Source organism: Dermacentor andersoni, chromosome 5 (genome assembly GCF_023375885.2).
Source record: "Dermacentor andersoni chromosome 5, qqDerAnde1_hic_scaffold, whole genome shotgun sequence".
Taxonomy (NCBI): domain Eukaryota; kingdom Metazoa; phylum Arthropoda; class Arachnida; order Ixodida; family Ixodidae; genus Dermacentor; species Dermacentor andersoni.
The window spans coordinates 134,786,446-134,807,764 of record NC_092818.1 but is presented as its reverse complement, the minus strand read 5'-3'; the positions used below and the strand labels follow the sequence as shown (position 1 = coordinate 134,807,764).

Here is a 21,319-nt window from a genome sequence, read left to right as displayed (position 1 = left end):
TACAGAAGTACTTTATTAAATAGCTTTGTAAGTATTCATCGTGTGGACATTTCCATATCCTCTTCTGCTGAATTAGCTGGGGGAGCATGTCTCCTTCTCATGCATACCCCAGCCCAGCCAATCAGAACTTCAGCAGCGGATGAAATGGACATTTCCACTAGGTGGACACGGAATACATCCCCTGTGCTCTGTCCTATCTTTCCACCCTTCTCCATGTATTTTACTCAGTAAACTACTGGTTCAGCATGTTGGCCACCTTAATCAATCTTCCAATAGCTCAGCACTTAAAAGGTATACAATACAAATAAGGCACTGTAAACCCAAGCAGTTAGGCTGCCGATTGCTGCTGTTATACACCATACAGGCAGATGCAATGGCTTCACTGTAGCTTTCTAAGTTAACTTTACTGAACTTTGAATTTAGAGAAGGCAGAATATAAAAACAGACTAGCATCTTTCTTATGTGCTTCACGCCTCTGCTTTTTTGTGTTACTAAAATAAGTATGTTGAACCTAAATGAAGTAAAAGGAAAAGGAAATTGTCACACTAATTTCATTTCACTGTCTTTTTAAAGCTATAGCAAGATTTTTTGATTGCATTACGAGTTGTTACTTGTTTCGATCTTAATGTTCATTTCTCATACTCCAATTGGACTACAACTGTTCCCTCATCCACAGCTATCAAGGCCTTATGGCAACTTTGGAAGCTCTCGGAACTGAGTAAATGCTATGCATTGCATTATTTCTTAATACATTTTCATGGCTGCCTTTAACCTCTATAGTTCCTCATTAAAGCCAGCATCTCTCTTGTGACCACATTTAAAGAGCTTGTGGTAATGTATGCCTAACAAGAAAGATGGGTACTTTGTAGTGCTAGTATGCTCTAAGTAAATTGTTTTATGCAAGAATTGCTGACATAATTGTCTGACAAATACTGCATCATGTTTGCTATTTTGCTTTCTGTTTCAATTTCACTGCATCTATACATTTTACCAGTGCATGAGTAGGGTTCAAGGCTGTTCTTTAACATGCTCATGAGCACTTATCATGATCAGTTCCCCATATAAGTGGTTTTGCTGAAGAGAATACAGGAATATGAGCAAAATTGACATGGAACCAACATATAGATAACGTCTGCATGACTGCCTATCAAAAGTTATATTTTCTTAGAAAAAAAAACTGGAACGTGCATCGCGTAATGTAAAACTTATTGCATACACCGCCTTCATTAGGATGATACTAGAATATTCAGCGTTGTTTGGAGTCCCCATCAAGTGACGCTTAAGAGGAAGTTGAAAAGAGTCTGGCGGCGCGTTTTATTTGTTTGACATACCGAAGGAAGGAATCGGTCACACTTATGTTACAGCGTTGCAACTTCGATCTTCTTGAGGTACGTAGGAAAAAATATAGGCTGAAGGTGCTTTATCAAATAATGCAGGATCAACATCAGATTGATAAGCTCAAATATCTACATGCTCCAGGCAAGATACCCGCGAACTAACCACGACTACGGCATAAAGCCAAACCATACCAACAGTGATACATATCGATACTCATTTTTCCTGGATGCAATAGAAATGTGGAACCTATTGCCAAACGCTATTGTTAGCCTAAAAGATGTCACCGATTTTGAAAATGCTGCTGAGGCATATTTATGGGAGTTTTCGATTTAGTTTTGAAGTGCCAAGTGATATGTGCAACTTGATATTGATTGTACGTATTTTGATAAATGTCAGAAGTGTGCTGAACAGCATTCAAGTGAACATCTTATTAACTGTGAATTGACAAGTGTTAAGCAACTTTACGTACATTGACATTGTCCATATTTGATTTATGTAATTGTATTGTCCTCTCTGTTATGACCCTCTATGAGGGTTGACAGTATTAATAAATAAATAAATAGACAACGAGGAATGTGGGTAAGAACACTTTATTTTCAGCACACATGTTTTTTTAATGAACTGCTCTTATAATGCTAAAATCTGCACATTTAATAACAGTACACTGCTTTGCTTCATCACTCCATGCTAAGTGCAAGTATCCTGTACCAGGAAGTCAAACCAAGACGTGGGATGTTCAGTCTGTGAAAATAAAAACGAGTTTCAAACATTCACGTGCAAAAACTAAAGCACACTCAAGAAAATAAACACAGCACAGGAACATATCCAATGAATCAGAATTACCTTTGAGAGCAAACATATAGTTTCTATGGCACAGTGAATAAACCTTATTCCTCTGGCTTTTTTTGTGCGCGAGAAAATATGAAAGTGCATGCGTTCTCCCCATATTGTGTATCTGTCACCTTTTCACACACAACAAAGATGTTGTCTCAATGTGCCCAACTGTCTTTGCATATCCATTTCTCTGCTCTCATACCATGATACCTACAGTTAAAGGCTGTAGCAATGCTTAGCTTGAATGAACCAACACAAGCTACATGCACTGCGCTGTTGAACATGGCATTGTAAGTTAGATTCATGTACAGCACATTCATGTGCCATAAACATTTGGTTGTGATTGTAGGCGAGATAAATAAAAAGAAGGTATGTAAATAAGAATATTCCCTAATAAGCTGTGCAGAAGTGCTCTCCCGTTTGGACAGAAGCCGAGCACAGCTGCAGTGAACAAGCCAACTTATACAGCATTTAAAATCTAGGTTCTAAATGTGCTACAGATTTTTCTGAATTCATGGTCGAAAATCTAGGTGTTGAAGGTGAAAAACATTTAAACAGGTCTCTATTCGGACTGGTAATGCTATGTGTCACCTAGTTTGATAAAATATGCCATATCACTGGTCTCCCAAGCTACGGCTGCTGTCCAGTTGCAAGTGCAAATCACTCAATTATGTCTAGGGCACGTTTGAGCAAAAGGCAGCCAAGATTACTGTGCCATTGAGATCTATTTCCTGACATCTGATTTCTTCTCAGAAAGCTACCTCTAAAAAAAAAACCTTCACAACAACATAACCCAAACCTTTCTTGAGTAAAGCCATCACAGTGGTCCTTGAACACTAATTACACAGTTGCTCTTTGTGATGTAATGTTATGTACGTCAGCACCTAACGAAGTACAGGAAAATTTAATAATGGCAGCGTGACAGGTACACAAAAAAGTAAAGGGATAAAACATCACACAAGCTGCCATCAGTGTTCATATCTCCATTTCAATGTGGATGTTTTTAGCAGTGAATACATGTTCTCATTAAACTGAGTCATATTATTATAAAGGCGAAGGGCAAGGGTCTTTACATTCTAAAGTGACAAATGTGCTTTATTACGATTCGCCGCAATACAGGAGGTGTTTTGCAGTGAACCATCACATAAGGTTTTGGCTAACTACGGCGGGCGTGTCCTACAGCGGGGCCTCTTGTGTATTGCGGTAAAGCGTAATATTGTGACAAGAGCTAACCTGGCATGTATGGCTTTAGCCAACAAAAGTTCTCAAGACATCATGCATCCTGCCACGAAAATCTGCTTTGATGAGAGTAGAACATTAGGTTAGTCGCTGACAGAAACCATACATTCCAGATTCACGTAAATCTTTCCCACTATCGGCATGCTTCACCGCAACACACAAATATGTTGCGGTGATAACGGTGGTCGAACAGGCTGGTGCAAATGTTTCGACAGGGGAGCGTGCCTTCATCAGGGCAACTGCTTTCCTTGGCAGTTTTCATATACGTGAGTCCCCCCAACCCCCAACAGGGGAGATTTACCTGGACCTTTGCCAAGAGACGTACCGACAAGCGTTTGGTAGTGGCTGGTAGAGATCCAGGAGTCTAAAAAGCGTTGCGAAATTCGGTTCCGTAAGGTTAGCTTCACCGCAATACAAATATGTTAAGCGGTTAGACATACAAAATATTTTGCGGTGAATCATAGCAAGGGTACCTGGCCTTTGATGCAAAGCAGCTTCCCAAGAGGCACGGTAATCCCGTGGCTAGTTATGCAGTTCCCCACATGCGAGTGAGTTCCCTGCGTTCGGCGGTTTCGCAGTGACATACAAAATTACATTGATTGACTGTGTTGTAACTGGGCGACGGCACTATATGATGCAAAAGCGTCGTTTCGCTTTCGAAAACTGCGCTTGGCTAAAGAGAACAACCTTGACTCGCATATGACCAAAGCAGTTGAACAGGAAACTACGAAATTAAGTAGCTGTTATGGAATAAACCAACAGCTCAGAAAAAAATGGCCGTGTAAACATTAACTGGCTTACGAGGTCGACAAACCAACGGTTCAAAGCATCACAGCCACGTCCGAAATAGCGCTGAAGGCCGACCAGTACACTTAGGCGCCTCGGCGCGCGTAATGTAACAGGAGACGGCAGGTGCACGCGTACATCATTAAGGAACACATATTATATATGTCGGTGAAAGCGGTCACTCTTCAGTTCTGACATGCTTCACCGCGTAACACTAGTCTACTGCGGCGAAGCTGACTTCAGGACGCCGATTTCTTCAACTCATCTAGCGAGGCAGGTCCGTTTATCACGCTTGGCAGCGTTTCACATTTTCTGCATTAATTTCGTTTGTTCTTTTTAATTTTATTATCACAGTGACCCGGTATCACGCAGTAGCAGAGCTAGTGCCGCGTCTTAACTGCGTTAGGAAAGGCAAGCGTGTATGCAGCAGACACGGCGGCATTGGCTCTTGTTTGGAAACTTCAAGAGACGCTCTTCCGCGCAGCGATGTCATTTGTATTATTAGAAGAATGCAGGTGACGATTAAATGAGCCGCAGCAAAGGCTGTAGCAATGCTTAGCTTGAATGAACCAACAACCCGCGAACTAACCCGCGAATGAACTACCCGCGAATGAGAGTAGAACATTAGGTTAGTCGCTGACAGAAACCATACATTCCAGATTCACGTAAATCTTTCCCACTATCGGCATGCTTCACCGCAACACACAAATATGTTGCGGTGATAACGGTGGTCCAGTTGCAAGTGCTGCTGCTGTAAAAAAGCAGTAGTAATGCTGTTCTAAGATCCTCTCGCTCGAGCGAGATGGTCTTAGAAAAAAAGCGCGATGTAACGCGATCTGACGGAACAGCTCGTCATGCCAGTGTTTTCTTACGTCCTCGTTCTTTCGCGCATCCTCCCTGAACCAGACTACTGAATGGTTCTGTGCACGCACTGACGATCCTGACGGAGGCAATACCACTCACATGAGCAGCTCCATATAATATGCCACGGCCCATTCCACATGCCGGCTGCAATTTGACGCGGCCAGGAGGCAAAATATGCGCACAAGGTACCTAATGGTAACGCATCAAACTGCTCACAGCCCCAATCCTTTATTACACGCATATAGCGTGGAAAGATGAATTACTCACGCTCTAAGTGGGCACGGAATACGGACCGTTTCGCAGCGCAGCCGGCTCCGTAAGACGGCCGCCATGGAAATGAGCGGATGTGACATCATGGGTTATAGCGGACGTGACGTCATGGGTGAACGTAGACATTTCGGGCACCTTTCGTTTGCTGTGCCCCGGGCACAGCAGACACGGCCTTGCAGAAAAAAAAACTTTACTTTGTTTAAAATTGAATTGATTCAGGTTGCGGCCTTCTGAATTAGTAAATGACCAAACAAGCACTAGAATACAACAGTGGAGTTGTATAAAAATAAATACGGGTTATTAATTGGTTAGAAGGACGGAAGCAAGGCTTTGCATTTTCGTACGACACTATCGGATCTCTTTCTCACTGCGCGCATGAAAATGGAGAAAGAAAGGAAGAAAGAGGGGAAAAAAATCATTGTGGAGGGACGAGAGTAGAGGCACTATGTAAGGTGGCATGCGTTTGACGAGGTTTGTGTCCGAGACATCTTGAACATCTTTCATCGCACAATGTCGACCGTGGTGGACCCGACGCAAGAACAAGATTCGCCGGCGAAGGCCGCGCGGAACCCGCCTAACTTCTGGGATCCCATCTCGTATGAATTCGAGGAGCCGACTCCGCAATGTCTTCTCAGGGCTAAACGGTATTGACCTGCTGCTGATGTTTCCGCGTCGTGTCTTTGTTTTTTGTTTTTGTTTGTCTCGATCGCGCGCGCCTCGCTTTCCAGCTGGCTCGGTAGCGCCGCACGGTTGCTGGCGTCGTCTTCGTTGTGACCTCCATGAGGGGAACCGTGACGATAGTTGGTCGCAGGCGTTATTGTTAGATCAGTTACATCGCCGGCGATGGTGTTGGGCCGCAGTCGGAAGCGCGGTCTGGCGATTACGGCTGTTGCCACCCAGGAATCGCAGTGGTTCCGAAATCACTGGTGCGCCATGTGTTCAGTGGAAATTGATTGCCCGTGAAATGAAGGCGAAGTTGGCCGAAATTTCGACAACTCCGCTGATGTGAGGGATGGCCCCTCGATGGTCGGCCAGCCGACGAAATATTTGGCGTCGTAGTAATGTGCTTTGTAAGTACATAATGCGAGACTCGACGTTGCGTTTGTCATACTCCGCGCGTGATTGAGTAGTTCGACACAGCATGGTCGCGATGTAACGCTAACAAAACTGCTCGCGTTTCAGCGCGGCCGTGGGCAGACGCGCAAGTACGCGTTGATGCTCTCAAGTTGGGAATGTATTAGGACGAACACAAAGCTTATCAGATTGATATAGTGCAACAGCAGAGCTGCAGTTGCCAATGCAGAATTGCTGTATCGTAATCATGATGTGTTGGGTTAACGCTGCGGAATGGAGTGGGTGTTTTTCTTCTTTTGACGTGGTAGTGTGGGCGCACCTGTTCCTGTATATGAAAAAAAAAAAAAGGTGATACACCACAGATCATACCGCACTTCTGATTGGCGATAAGCGCACATATCGCTTCAGTTGCCGCACTGTACGCAATTGGTTGGTTCTGCCTTGTGCAGTACACATCGCAGCACTAGCAAAACTGCGAGTACACTTCTTAAGCCCTGAATGTGGATGCAGCCGATTTATTACTGTTTATCAACAAAGCTGGCTGGGCAGATCCTATTTTTTTTTTTTTTCAGTCTAGGGTACCTTCACTTGAAAAATCATCTGCCGTGTAAGCCCAAACCCCATGAGAGCAATTTTGTGCGCCACGGCAACGAGCGACGAAATGGGCCGTCGCGCGAACAGATAGATCGCTCGTTCTTATCGCTTGTCGCCCGGAAGTGCTATGAGCGACTGGTTAATAGCGCGAAGCCGGAACTGGATGTACAGTCGGCGCCACACTTGTATGGACCGCGTGAACGGTAGCTGCTGGGCTCGAGGTGGGAAGTTGTCGGTACGCGCGGCCAACGAATCTAATCTCGGACTGAGCCACTACCGTTAGACGTCGCAGGCTGGCTGTGTGGAGCGCCTCGACGTCTGCCGTTCCCGTGCTCTGCACGAGGAATGACGCCGACTGTACATTCATCAAGTACTACCGATTGTCGCATGGAACGAGCAAACGACCGAATTTGGATATGTACAAAGATAAGAACCTATTGCAAGACAAGACCTTCAGAAATATTTTATGCTGCTCTTTACTGCAAAACACATCAACCTAAAATAAAGCACGCATCATGCCAGTTTAAGTGCGTATTTCCTGCCCTCATGCCGGCAACTCCAGGGAGACGTAGTTCAAAGTTGTCTCTCACGTGGGGTTCAACTTGTAGACAATGAGCGAACGCGACAGCCATCTCCATTGCGTCGCTTGTCACTGTCGTGCTCAAGATCGTTTGCATGGGGTTTAATTATTACGATTTGGAAGCAGCAGCAAAAATAAATGAAGATATGACGGAATACTTAAAAAAATGCATATATTACTACGCGGCGACTCTCCCATCTGGTAAGCGGGAGGCAAATTCTGCATTTGGGGATCAATAAAATACCAAAAACACTGCATACACCATAAAACATTTAAAAAATACAACGAAAAGAAAGAAAATTGTTTTAAGTTCAGAAACAAGCCAAAAGAACTGTTCTTGAAAAGGAGAAAGAAAAGTGTATGTTCAGTCTCAATAAATGCCACTTACAGATCTGTACCCTTTGCTGTGGTCACTGATCGGAGATCTTCTCTTTCACCCTGTCTACCGCTTTCTTCTTCTTTATTCTTCCAATCTCTAAATACCGCAACACAATCATACAATTTAAATTCAATCTCAGCCCACTTGCCCCATTTTAATCCATCACCTCCCAGTTGCCTCTGTCCAACCCAAACCTATACATGCGATACTTTAGCGATGCAGGTAGGTCATCATATAGCACTTTTCGTGTAATGTTCACCTAAGGTGTATTTCACTGTGTACTGACTGGTTTCATGCATCTGTGCCATACACATTTATTTATTTACTTCTTTATTTCAATGTACCCCTGAAGGCCATCAACATGATGGTATTACATAGGGGCGAAAATTATATAAGTTACTGTAATTTCTATTATAGTGCAATATAAATTGCACTGTAATCCTAAATGTGGATGGTTGGCTATGTAAAGCTGTTGCGGATGTTGGATTAGTCTTGTGGCCAAGCATTGCAAAATAATTTTAAAGCTGTGTTTTTCATTGGGAATAAAAAGTGCAGCAAAACATCTTAAAGGCCAGACTTCATCACATCTTAAAGGCCAGACTTCATAGCAATATCTCGCACCTTTTGGAATGGGGTAGATGTAAGAATTAGAGCTGTAATCATAAATTACGTTTCTACAATAGCAAAGAAACTAGTCTTACCATCAGAGAAGGCTTAGACAGCTGGAAAAAGCTCAAAAATGAAAAACAAGCTCGCTGCGACTTTTCATCGATTTCAGCAACATCTGCTTAGGCCTTCTCAATTGTTTATCAGTAAAGACAGATTACAGTATATCCTAAAGAAGCCAAAAACTGAAAACTGGGCAAGTTTTGGGAACATTTACTGTGCCATGATGGCCCAAAAACGAGAAAATATTTCCGAGATCCATGAAGTCAGGCTGATGATCCTGCATTCTGATTATGGCACATAATTCAGAGGAAAAGACAAGTTTGGCCTTTATTTTCTCTTTTTAGTAATCAGCCTTCTTCCACAGAATTAAAAAAAATTGAGTTGGGAATGAATATTTCATCAATCTAAAGTGATTTAGTGCTCGTTTTTAGCTTCTCTTCAGGGCTGCAACATTTCCTTATTGGCTTTTAAACATGCATTCAATAGGAAGTGGTTTATTCTTCCTGGAAGTCAACTTAGGTTCATAATTTGATTGATATAAGTTGTCTGCTTTAAATGGTTGTGAAACTGCCATGCCAAGCAACACTGAAAATTGTTTGCTCATTGCAATTGCAGATGATCAGTTTGCATGAAGTTTGCCAAGAATGCAGACCAGTCTTTCTTGGAGACGTACAAAACTTCAAAAAAATTTCCTGCTCTGTGGGTGGGAGCTTCAGAACCTTTGGCAGCTTCTCCCTTCATCTGAGCTTTCTTTGCTACACTTCTGCAACAAGGTTCAGCTTCAGCTGTCTTGTGTTCTAGAGATTCTTTAGATTCATCTCTAGTCTCCCTGCTTGCTCAGAGCAATTAACTCCCTAGTTGCAAGGACGCCTAACTCCTGCATAACCTGCTATAGAAGTGGCCACCTCCACAACAGTGCATGAAGCAAATCTTGTGTGGAACAAAGCAACCAAATCTTGCTGTAGAGGTGACTCAGCTGCATTTTGGGGGTTTGCCCTGAATACAGTGAAATAAAAGCTTTTCGCTTGTCAGTCTCTCATAATTGGGAATCCTAGCCTTTGCCTGAGCACTGGTGAAAAGGGAACAATGAGCTGGTGCCGACTCAGCCATGGCTGTAGTGCTCGCTTGTTGTTACACCAGGGAAGCTCGCCATCTGGGCAAAGTTTGTAGTAGTGAGCCTCGTCATATATGGCCCCTGAAGCTACCATGTCTTGATTAAAATCATTTTCCAGAGTCTTCTGGTAGGAGAAATACCCTGATATTTTTACAAATGAAAATATAATGTTACAGCATAGTTTTCCAATAAAAATCTAAAAAATTATTTTTTTTTTTTCACAAGAAAAATTCAATTTTTCAACCCGCATCTCCCTTCAGTGTGCATCAGAGGGCCATAGCTGAAATAAAAGCAAAATATAAGTTTTATATCAAAGCTTCATGGTTACTGTGAACAAGTTTCTGGAAACACATGATCCCACTTTGGTGGAAAGCTGTATGGTGCTTCAGTAATTAATGGAAGTTCTACTATCAATAACCTACAGTTTTGTTGGAATGTTAGAGTACTCATTCACAAACGGATAAAAATGGACATAAGTGAGAGATGTATGAAGATTGATGGTGCATAAGAAAAACCAGATTGATATGTGACTGCAGGATAGTGTAATCATGCTCTGGTGCTCTGAAGGAATGCATATATATACATCACATTGTAGAGCTTGCTGCATAGGTGCTTTCCCCATGTGGCCCACGGGGAAGGCATATACATAGCGTCGGTCGCATAGCATTAGCAGGGTGGTATGGAGATATAGCTTCAGTGAGTTCTATAGGAAAATCCAATAAAGCTGGCCAAACTGAACTTTATCAGTAGTAGACGTATACATAACAGTGGAAACGCTTCTGTCGCACTATGGCAAAATTCTGCAGGAATGAAAAAGCAAAAAAGCTTGGCCATGTTAGCCAAATGCCATTTGATTTATCATCACTTGAACTGATATAATATCACCACACCAACAGTCGGCCGTAGCATTTATGTTCCACTTGAATGAACTGTCACTGGTGCAGGCAGGTTTGTCAGGTCCCTTGAAATTTGTTCAAATTTTGCTGTATGCTCTTATGTATAATACTATGTGCTTTTCTTTGTGCTCTGTAGTGACATTATGGACATCTACACCCAGCCTCCCCCTGGAGTTTTCATTGCGCCGGAGGAAAACAACATAACCAAGGTATAAGACCCTGCAGCAATTGTGCGCGCACAGTGTATAATTAAATGCCCTGCGGATCCCACACACTGTGAGAATGGATGTAAGCGAAGCTTTCTGTGCTGTTAACATTGACTGACGATAATTGGCGGTGATGTTGACAGCGAATGTATAAGTTGTTCAGTGCTTAGGTGCAACATGAGAGCGGTGAGGTGATGTTAAACATTACCTTACGTGCAGCTCCTCACCATGGTCTCCAAGATAAAGACAATTCCCACGACACATTGAAAATGTCCGAGATTCGTATTGTATCCACTAACCATCAGCTACATGCACCAGGTGCTTATCAGCTAGTTAAAGGCTGTTAAGAAAATTAGACAATTACCAGCCCTGTAGCATTGTCAGGATTGTTGTATTGGTACATATTCATTTCCAATAATTTTAGTCAAAGTGAAAGTTGGTAACAATTAGGCATTATGAGGCAGGTAGAAATGGAGCTGGGTGTACATAATGTAGTGGTGGAGTATAAAACTGATAGTGTGTTAGAGCAGCATAAGTGGGGCCAGAGAAATGTTATTGCAGTTGAGGGCAGTAGAGGATTATGCCGTGTAATGACAATAGGAAATTTGTATGCATAGTATGGAGTTTGCCAGCTCATTTGGAGATCGCTGGGAGAGGTTTTGATCTATCTATCTATATATATATATATATATATATGTTTTACTTTATGAACATGGTCCTCACGGGTCGAGATGTGAGGAGGGGGACGAATATGGGCTCGAGTGAATGGAATGTCGCTATGGTAAAGACTACGGAAGAACAAGAACCGTGTTAATTTACTGCGCATGTCCAGAGAAGGGAGATTGACTGAGTTCTTTAAGGCGGACACACTTTGATAGTGAGAATATGAAGATGAGATAAACTATGCAACTTTATTTTGGACTGATTCAAGTAATTTGAGAGATTCAAGTGATGAGGCTGCTAAATTATAGACGCATATTCTAAAGAGGGCCTGATAAAAGAACTGTATGTGGGAAGTCTGGTATCAGGGTGTCTACCAACTGGGAAAACTGGGAATTCTCAGGGATATTGAGTAGTCTGGAAAAACTCAGGGAAAGCTCAGGGAATTTGTGCTTCTATCAGGGAAAATAGCTGTAATTTTATTGAAAGGGTCAAAAGTCGAGGTAATGCTGGCTCTATTAACAGACAGGAATCGTAGTGAATCGTCTTTGACGTCCTGTCGTCGGCTGGAGGAGTTGCCAGTGTACAGCCAACGACCAACTTTCCGGATTCCCGATAATTTGGACGGCTTCGCGGCACCACCACGTACCCCATAGAGTCAGTGTATCAGAACGTCTTAAATTTCGGACGTAAGAACTCTTCGCCGTCCTATTTTCTGGAGGTTTTGCCGTGACCGCAGGTCCGAAACAGCCTTAATCAAAGCCACCACTGCTGCCGTTTTGATTACCTTGCCGCCTGCAACCGGCGCACTCGCACGCAGATCCGCTGGCAGCCATAGTCACCATGGCGGCAACGCTAGGCCTAGCTGCTTTGGCATTCGCTATGAAGCTTCTTGCCGTTGGATGCCGTGTTTCTTATTGAAAGAATTCGGTTCTCTCAGCAATGGCATGGACTCCGCCTTTGTGGTCCTCGCAGTTATCTTAGAAGCTTGGAAAGCACGGTGCGTTGCATAATGTCGGTTCCCGAAAGTCAGCTTCGCCTTCGTACACAAATGTTACTTGGTGAAGCATACGTAAAAGTGTTGCAGTGAAGCATAACAAGCGTGGGAAGAGGCTATTTCCATGGGACACAGTATGTATTCCTTAATTACACACGCGTGCACCCAGTATTTCCTGTCACAGTACGAGCACCGGTATGCCTAATACGTGTACCGGCAGGCCTTCAGAGCATTTTCGAATGTGCCTGTGGTGGGTTGAGCCCTTAAGGGCAGTAAATGACATGCATTTATTTTTTCCAACTGGTCGATTTTTCCGACGTTTTCGAGGCCCCAGGGAATTGGACGTGGACTGTGCAACTGACCAAGAAAATGCTTCAAGTGGTCTGTGGGGCGAACGAGTGGCGGAAGGAGGACAAGAACAGAAAGGACCTACGCATTGAGGAATGAACGGGAAAGGAAGCGTGCTGCCGCCGTTTTGAAGGAGCTTGAGCTGAAAAAACAAAGTGTTGGCTAATGCCGAGATGCAGGTGTCCCTCATCCAAATGAGAATAAACTCTTCAAAGCAGTGAAACGCAACACTGAGGCGTCGTGCGCGGGCTGAGAGTATGTCAGGACAGTTGAGGTTGACTTACGAGCTGTTGAGAGAGAATCTCAATTGTGACAACGTTCGGGCCTCATACCACTGAGCTTGCTATCATTTGATAGAAATAGCTCATATTCGAAAATATTTGCTTCTGTATGCATCTCCTTTTTATTCGTATTTGAGAATGTCCGACTCAATTTGCCATTTTTTTTTCGAAGACATTTGCTGTGCATTTTACTAACCTATCCCTTCTATTCTCTTTTTGAATAACAAACACTGCTCTTTAGTATTCAAATGGGTCTAAGTTTTTTAATGTTTTCGCATGCTTACTAGAGAGTGACAGCATCGGGCGATATGGTTTCGGCCAGTCTTGACATAGAACATAGTTCTGCATCACTCAGGAAATTTTGCAAAGGCACTCAGGGAAAACCTGGAAAACTCAGGGAATTTGGAAATGTCAACTTGGTAGACACCCTGGGTATCTGCGTTGGCAAGGTGTAAGCACCGTATGAGGTAATTTTGTAGCTTGTATTTGTAACTTGTGGCTTTATTGTAGAAACTGGCCTTGTACTGAACATTGCCACATAGTAGGATCATCTCAGTCTTCCTCTAAAGTAGCAATGTTGGAGACATGCATTTTTTACTGAAACCAAATAAATGCCACTGTTGCCACTTGCTGGAAATGGCACAAAACCTCTTAAATGGAGAACTAGCATGGCACCTGGGCATGACCTCCAGGATAAGGTGGTATCTGTGACATGTGGAATATTTATTTACAATACTGCTATTCTCACTGGAAGCGTGGCAGTGGGCAAATACAATATGTATTCATATATATCAGAACATAGCATTTAAGCATGAAAAATGATTAAAGAAAATTTAGGCAGAACAGTAAATTGATGAAAGGGCAAGTAATAAACAACTACAATCATAGAAGAATATGAATAGAAAAAGTTAAATACTGCATTTAAGGATATCAACCATGGTATGTTAATTAATCAACGTGGTACATGTGGGAGAAAAACAAACATTGAAAGACGCATACTTAGGTATACAATAAACGGAAGAAAAGAAGTGATAAGATCTAACATTCAAAAAAATTATGCTGTAATATGAAGAGGCAGAATGATAACATGTAACATGTGAAAAAAATACAAGAACAAGATATGAGAAGAAAATATGTGCAAGCTAGCCATATCTTGGAGGCCATGTTCTCGGATTTGCTTCATATTTGTTAGCGAAACTGCAAAGGTTGTTTTGCAGTTTTGCTAAGACTGCTTCAATAGCACACACTATTCATTCACAGCATTACCTGCCATGGTTGCTTAGTGGCTATGGTGTTGGGCTGCTAAGCACGAAGTCACGGGATCGAATCCTGGCCACGGTGGCTGCATTTCAATGGGGGCGAAATGCGAAAACACCCGTGTACATAGATTTAGGTGCATGTTAAAGAACCCCAGGTGGGCCAAATTTCCGGGGTCCCCCACTACTGCATGCCTCATAAATGAGATCGTAATTTTGGCACGTAAAACCCCATAATTTTTTTTTTCACAGCGTTAGGCATAACATTAAGAGACAGGAAGAGAAGGGTGTGCATTGGAGAGAAAACAGGGATAGCGAATATTTTACTTCACATTAAGAGAAAAAAAAGAGCTGGGCAGGCCATATAATGTGTAGGGCAGATAACCGGTGGACTTTTCTAAGGTTGCAGAATGGGTGCCAAGGGTAGCGCACCCAAGGACGGCAGAAAATTAGGTGGGGGTGATGAAATTAGAAAATTTGCAGGCTTCGGCTCGAACCAGCTAGCACAAGACGGGGGTAATTGGAGTTTGCCGGGAGAGGCCTTCGTCCTGCAGTAGACATAGAAATAGGCAGGTGATGATGATGACTCGTTCATAGCTGATTTAGCCAAAGTGAAGTTTTATTGCAGTTGGCCTTTAAATTCCAACTGCGGCTGTTTCTCAAGCTTCTGGGCTTTTTAAGGGAACACTCACAAGCATCTTCAAAGTTGCAGGAATTCTACCAAGCACTTCTTACACATAAAAGGATGACACTTGACAAGTAAGACGGTTCGGAAACACTTGTAAGATAATTTAATTTGACACTAGAATTAGCCTTAAAACTCCAGACCTTGCATCATGGACATTATCGTGACATTATGGCAGAGAGCAATGTGCCAGTTTTGTGTACTAATTGTGCTAGGCATGGTGACATTGCTTACATAAAAAGCAAAGCTAAACAAACTTGAGTGCAGCATGGCGTTTCTTTTAGCTGCAACATGTGTTTGGCAGCCGCAGCATCACAGGTGCAGAGTGAGCCAACGTATTATGATGTCATGAGGTGTCCATCTCCTTGGTACTGAAACCAATTCATAGAAACAATCAGTAAATTGTTTAATGTGCTGTGGCACATGCCAGGTATTATCTTTTAGTGCGATTAGCATTCTTAGCTTACTTCATCCACTTGAGTCTGTGTATCTAGCCTCTTCACGCCTCGGTTCAGTAAAAAAAAAAAATGCTTTAGAATTCCTCAATTGCTGAGCAGAACTTGACCTGCATCACTTGGGTTCCTCAAGCACAGCAGGCTGACGCTTCAGGATTGTGCCACGAATGACCACGGATGGCGAGAGATTATTTCTTGGCTTTAGCGCACACTAGTGTGCCACTGGTGCACTCTCGGAGGCCATGCAGGACTTCGCAGGCACACCACTGGGTGGTGCAGTGTGTCAAGAGGGGAATGTAAGAGGGGAGCCTGGCTGCAGTGCATGGCTCATGCATGAAGTGTCTTGGTGGTGGCAATACGGTGTTTGCTTGAATTCTAATTGCATTAACTTTAACAGTCATTGTAAGATAGGTTCTGCAACATTTTTTTTAAGGGTTATTGGGTTGGTACCTTCATATGTTGAAAAAGAAATTACAAGCTGAAAATGTCAATACGCTTTTAAATTGCAACTGCAGCTGTTTGTCACAGGTTTCCGCATTTTTCAAGAAAAGCATGTTATGTTGATTTGCAGATCCATGCATTGGTGCTGGGGCCCTTTGACACTCCGTACGAGGGTGGCTTCTTCCACTTCATCATGAAGTGTCCGCCAGACTACCCAATTCAACCCCCACGAGTCCGACTCATGACCACAGACGGAGGCAGGGTGCGCTTCAATCCGAACCTCTACAATAATGGCAAAGTCTGCCTCAGCATCCTGGGGTAAGGGAGCACGTCTTCGGCGTAACACCTTCTGTTGGCCGTTTTTGCAGCAATATCATTATGGCTCCTTCTGAGCGGAGGATGTTCTAAATTCTACCTAGTGGACATTACCATGAAGCAATAAAAGCTATGGAACTAAATAGGGTTAAATGCCCCCATCTTAAATTTTGCTCCTTCAGGTTCACTGCTGAAACTTCTCATGCTCAGCACACCCTAACTTCCAACAGTGTACATGCCTGTCATCACCTTGATGAAACAGGTTTTGATTGTGAATGTTGATAGGCTGCGCATGATTTCCTGCACATCACATGTCAGCTCTTTGATTTTTTTTTATTTAACCAATGGCAGGACATGGGTTGGACCAGCTTGGAGTCCTGCACAGTGCATAGCAAGTGTGTTGGTCTCCATTCAGTCACTGATGACGGAGAATCCCTACTACAATGAGCCCGGATATGAATCGGTGCGTCCTTTGCATTAGTACTGTTTTCTCATTGTTCCAATGCCTACTGTGAAAATGCACACATAATATGAACTCGTACATATGGCAATTCAGGGGTTGTGAAAAGGGAAAATTTTCAGCTAGCTTGTGCAATGCGAGCCCTAAAATATGACCAAAGACAGACTGACACAGCAAGATCTTGTGTGCAAGTCGCACATGCCACCATTGGCCAGGCAAGGTTTCTAGTGTTGGCTTGTGAGCTTTTCTATGGCTTCCATCTGAGCGAACAAGTGCAACAAGCATCCATCAGAACTTCTTTGCCACTAGCTACCTACATACACGATGAGGGGTGTACTTAAAGGGACACTAAAGGTTACTATTAAGTCAACGTGGACTGTTGAAATACCATCACAGAAACCTCGAAACGCTTGTTTCGTGCCAAGGAGAGACTTATTTTAAGAGAAAATGCGTTCTGAAGCGTCCGCGTACCTCTAGCGCAGTTCAAATCGCCCGCCCTCCGATCGAGGAGTACTGACATCATGGTCTCATAGTGACGTTGCGCCATCGGTGAGTAGAACGGCGTCCGCAGACGGCGCTACGGCTTTTCTGCACAAAACGCAAGCGCGCGGCCAGAAACAGAGCCAAGACAGAGCCGACAGCAGAGCGAAACCGGGAGTATGGTGGCTAGCGGAAGGAGAAACGAATTACGTCCCACATTACGTCCCACGGCACACGGAGAGTCCGTTTTCGTTAAACTATAGGCTGCGGCGAGCTCGCAGCGTGGTCGGCGTGGTCTGTGAGAAGTGACGAGCCTTTTCGCACTTGCAACAGGGCATAAAAAAGTGCGAATCGACGCAAAACTCGGCCTAGAAACGTGCTTCGCCACAGCCAGGGCTCAATACGACCCAAGCTGGCACGACCCAGATGTCGTTTCCCGCGCCGCCACTAGGCGCCGCTCCTATACCTCAAACTCCAGCGCAAGACGCCCATAAGCTGGTACTTCCTTCGACGCTCGTCGCAATGGACCCTGACACCGACAGATTGGCTCGCGATGGTTGGCTCAACTTCAGCGATTTGAACACCGACGAGCGCGACCTGCTGCTGAGGGCCCGCACTGCCGGCGTCGTTGCGTACTACGACGGCGGCCTCGACACCGACTCTCCGGAGCGGGAAAGCAACGAGGGCTTCCCACGACATCGCATGGACGTGGCATTCTCGCTGCTTGTTCCAAATGAAACTTTCGCGAGCCAGCAGAACCCTCACAGCACGACGCGATAACGAAACTACTGAAACTCCAAAGCGTGCGCGGCGCAGAGTCGAGCGCGCACAGTCGAGCGAAAACGAAACGTTTCGAACACCCATATTACTGAAGGGTAACCTCAAAATGTTATTTTTTCTTAGAATCGAATAGACGTAGACAAGTAGCATTTTTTTCCGTCTTATAATCAAATGAAATGATATTTTTAATACGAGTAGTTGAGTATTTAGTAACACAAATTATGAGGAGTGCTTTCGTCATCGGGCTAGTACCGGAATGTCGCTGGGGGGTCTCAAATCGTGTCATGCATTTACCTCAATTTCTCGGTTACTAAAGCTCTGTTCGCGATTATATTGACGCCTTAGACGTTCTAGAACATTGCTCTACCACTTTAACTTGAGTTTCTGGTAACCTTTAGTGTCCCTTTAAAAATCGTGAATCCAATGCGATGCCAGCCACGGCTCGGCTGCCAGTATTTTAGGCCTAGCAGTGTGGCAGGTGATTGGCGATAGCTTCAGATGCATTACAATTGATAAGCATTCTTGGCATTGAGCAGAATTTTTCTTGATGCCCTCTGGCCTAGAGCATTTCTTTTGCATCATGGCATCATGACTAGTGTGAGTGCTGCACTTTTTTTTTTTTTCACAATTTTGACAAGGTGCAGCCCTTATGCGGGACCAAACCTTTTGGTCAAAATGCCTCAGCCGGAAACTTGTGCCCATCCCGGCTCCCCAGGTGTACCATTGCACCAGAGGTCAATGCGCAGCTCTCGCCATCTAGTAGTGGCACACGGAAGTACACAGAGCGTGAAAATTCGCTGATGTGTGTGTGCAGCATCAGGGCACCAAACGCCATTGCTTGGCTGTTGGAATATCTTTTTTTTTTTTTTTCCAAATCACAGGCTGCCAATCAGGAGGCTGCTTTGTAAAGAGTTTTTCTTCTGCATCTTTTCAGTGTTTGCCAGTTGAATGTGTTGCTACAACTGGTAATGTATTACTGGTGTCAGAGACTTTGCGTTTCTCACCAATGTTGTTGGCAGTGTAAGTGACTGTGCCTTATATTCTGGTTCGTAAATAGCACGCAATGCAACGAAGGCTAGAGAGACTTCTCTCTCTGCTTACATTCATGGCGTAAAAATAATGAGTCACATACTAAAGATTTAGGTATGCATCACGTAATTCAATGTGAAATTAAGTCTCGTACTTTATCGCGAAATATGAGGTGGTTATTACATGGAAGAAATTGCAGACCTGAAACTGTTTACCTCCAAATGAGTGGGGTGACATGTTTCTGTGATCAGTGGCCACAGCACACCCTTCGCACTCATGTCCAAAACATGTTATATTGCACACTGAAAGCACAAAGGTTCCACAGATAATGCATAATTTGAGTTAACCTTATGTCTACATGTTCTAGCTGTAATATATGAAGTATTTATCTTGTAGAAGGCTTAGCAGATCAAAAACCACTGCTCTGGGAAACACATGGAGTGAGACTTCTATGGCAGCACTGCTTGCATAACACCTGCAGCATTGCCTGCTAAGTATGGAATGGAGTACAGTGCTACAGAAGCAGTTTGGTGCGAGCGGGTTCTGCTCTGTCATCGCCGATTCTGTTGCCACCTTTAGGAAAGATGGCCAGGCGAGGCAGCTCGGTACAACACCATCATACAGCACGAGACCATCCGGGTGGCCGTTTGCAACACTGTTGAAGCCTGTCTCCAGGGTAATTCTCCATGCCCAGCACCTCTGAGGTTGGTACCTTTCTGAAAGGATTAGTGACTGTTCCATAACGTTGCTAAGAATGAAAGAGACACTAAAAGAAAATGATAATGCAAGCTAGATTGATAGATTACTTGTATAGAAGTCTATATTCATTTTCTGTGTGCCAATATGTCACTTTGTTGTGGAGAAAATTGCTGGCAAAGGTCCCGCTGCTGCTCCTCAATTTGCACCACCCGTGCCAGAATGGATGAGTTGACGTAATGTCCATGCGACCTCCTTCTATGGCGCTCTCTGTGATGCCAGCCTTTACTGACATCACAGGAGAAAAACCATAGACCACAACGGGTGGCACCATTCGGAGTTTCCATTTATGTCATTTTCTCGCTTGAGAAAAGCTCTGTTCTTGCTACGAAAGACAAATTCCTCATTACAGGAGCCTTGTCTTTCAGTTTAGCTCCACTCGGTTATTTCCTTTAGTGTGCCATTAAAGGGACAGTAACACAAAACGTTACCAGGTGGCGTGTTTGTGAGAAATTATTTGCCTCTTAAAAATGATTATGCATTCATGTGCATCAACAAGAGTGAAGCCCATGCCATGACAGAAACATTGCAGCAAGCAGCTGCAGTGCTACCAAGGCACTTGTAGAAGAACAAAAGTGATTGACAAACATGACAACGACATTACTAAATTATTTATTTATTTTATTTATTTGTTTATTTTGAATACCCTAAAGGCCCCGAAAGGCATTACATAGGGGGAGAATACAATTCACACATGATATGTCAACACAATAAAAACGACTGAAGACAACAATCAAGCACAGATTTCAGTAAAAGATGCAGTTTGTAAAAAAAAAAAACGAAAAGAAACTAGGGTGAGAGTACAGGGTAGAATTCACATTTGCTATACATGGCACGCTCAAACAAGGCACACGCAGCAGGTGAGCATTGGAAAAATGCACATTTATAAAGTGAGTGGAGGCAAGCGCAACGACGAGGAACGTGGTTTGACGTCATACCAAACGGCGGTGGCAGAAAGGCGCGGCACTGCACAGCTGTGGAACATCTGTGGCTCGGTGCTACTAGTAGCGCATGCGCAGTAGTGACTAGGGAGCGAGAGAGGGAGAAATATCCGCGGCGAGGCGTGCGTTGTGACGTCATGTGCCTCCTCGGAGCACCGCCATGGCGAAATCGCAAGTTCGCGGCCAGTAAAGCTTCGCTTTAAAACTTTATATACAGTAAAACCTCGTTAAACCGTATCTGCTTAAACAGTAGAGTCGCCGACCGTTTATTCGGACCTCACGGGGACTGCGAAAATGTCCGAATAAACAGGTGTCCGAAAAAGCAGATTAGGAAAAAAGAAGAAAAATAATGATATCCTTTATTTCCACGCACTTATTCGGGCTCAGCAGTAGGCTTGAAGAAATCGTGAATGTGCCGTTGCACGCTGTTCCGTTTACGCGCACTCAGATAAGCCTGAATCTCGGAGAGGGTCGTACGGTCACTGTAGGCGGCTGAAAGCACAGTCACTTCTTGTACACGCTCCACATGCGACGGCAGCGTAGCACATGGTGCGTTATCTTCCGACTCGGAGTCATCGTCCGGCGGTGCAGC

General features: G+C 43.9%; 1 protein-coding gene and 1 long non-coding RNA gene across 2 annotated transcripts in view; one reads left to right on the top strand and one right to left on the bottom strand.

Moving 5' to 3' along the window:
• Nucleotides 1–1,912: 1,912 nt before the first annotated feature.
• On the bottom strand, nucleotides 1,913–5,618 carry LOC129385075 (uncharacterized). The gene is made up of 2 exons (XR_008612623.1): nucleotides 5,329–5,618; nucleotides 1,913–2,079 (listed from the first exon to the last, which is right to left on the bottom strand). It is a non-coding gene; the product is annotated as an uncharacterized lncRNA (long non-coding RNA).
• Nucleotides 5,619–5,743: 125 nt separating this feature from the next.
• LOC126531225 (ubiquitin-conjugating enzyme E2 Z-like) overlaps nucleotides 5,744–21,319 on the top strand; it is a 34,888-nt gene continuing 19,312 nt past the window's right edge. The window contains exons 1-5 of the mRNA XM_050178666.3: nucleotides 5,744–5,975; nucleotides 10,774–10,846; nucleotides 16,097–16,284; nucleotides 16,633–16,744; nucleotides 19,610–19,734. Of these exons, the coding sequence (XP_050034623.1) occupies nucleotides 5,842–5,975; nucleotides 10,774–10,846; nucleotides 16,097–16,284; nucleotides 16,633–16,744; nucleotides 19,610–19,734 (632 nt within the window). The 5' untranslated portion in view covers nucleotides 5,744–5,841. The remainder of the gene's footprint in view (nucleotides 5,976–10,773; nucleotides 10,847–16,096; nucleotides 16,285–16,632; nucleotides 16,745–19,609; nucleotides 19,735–21,319) is intronic.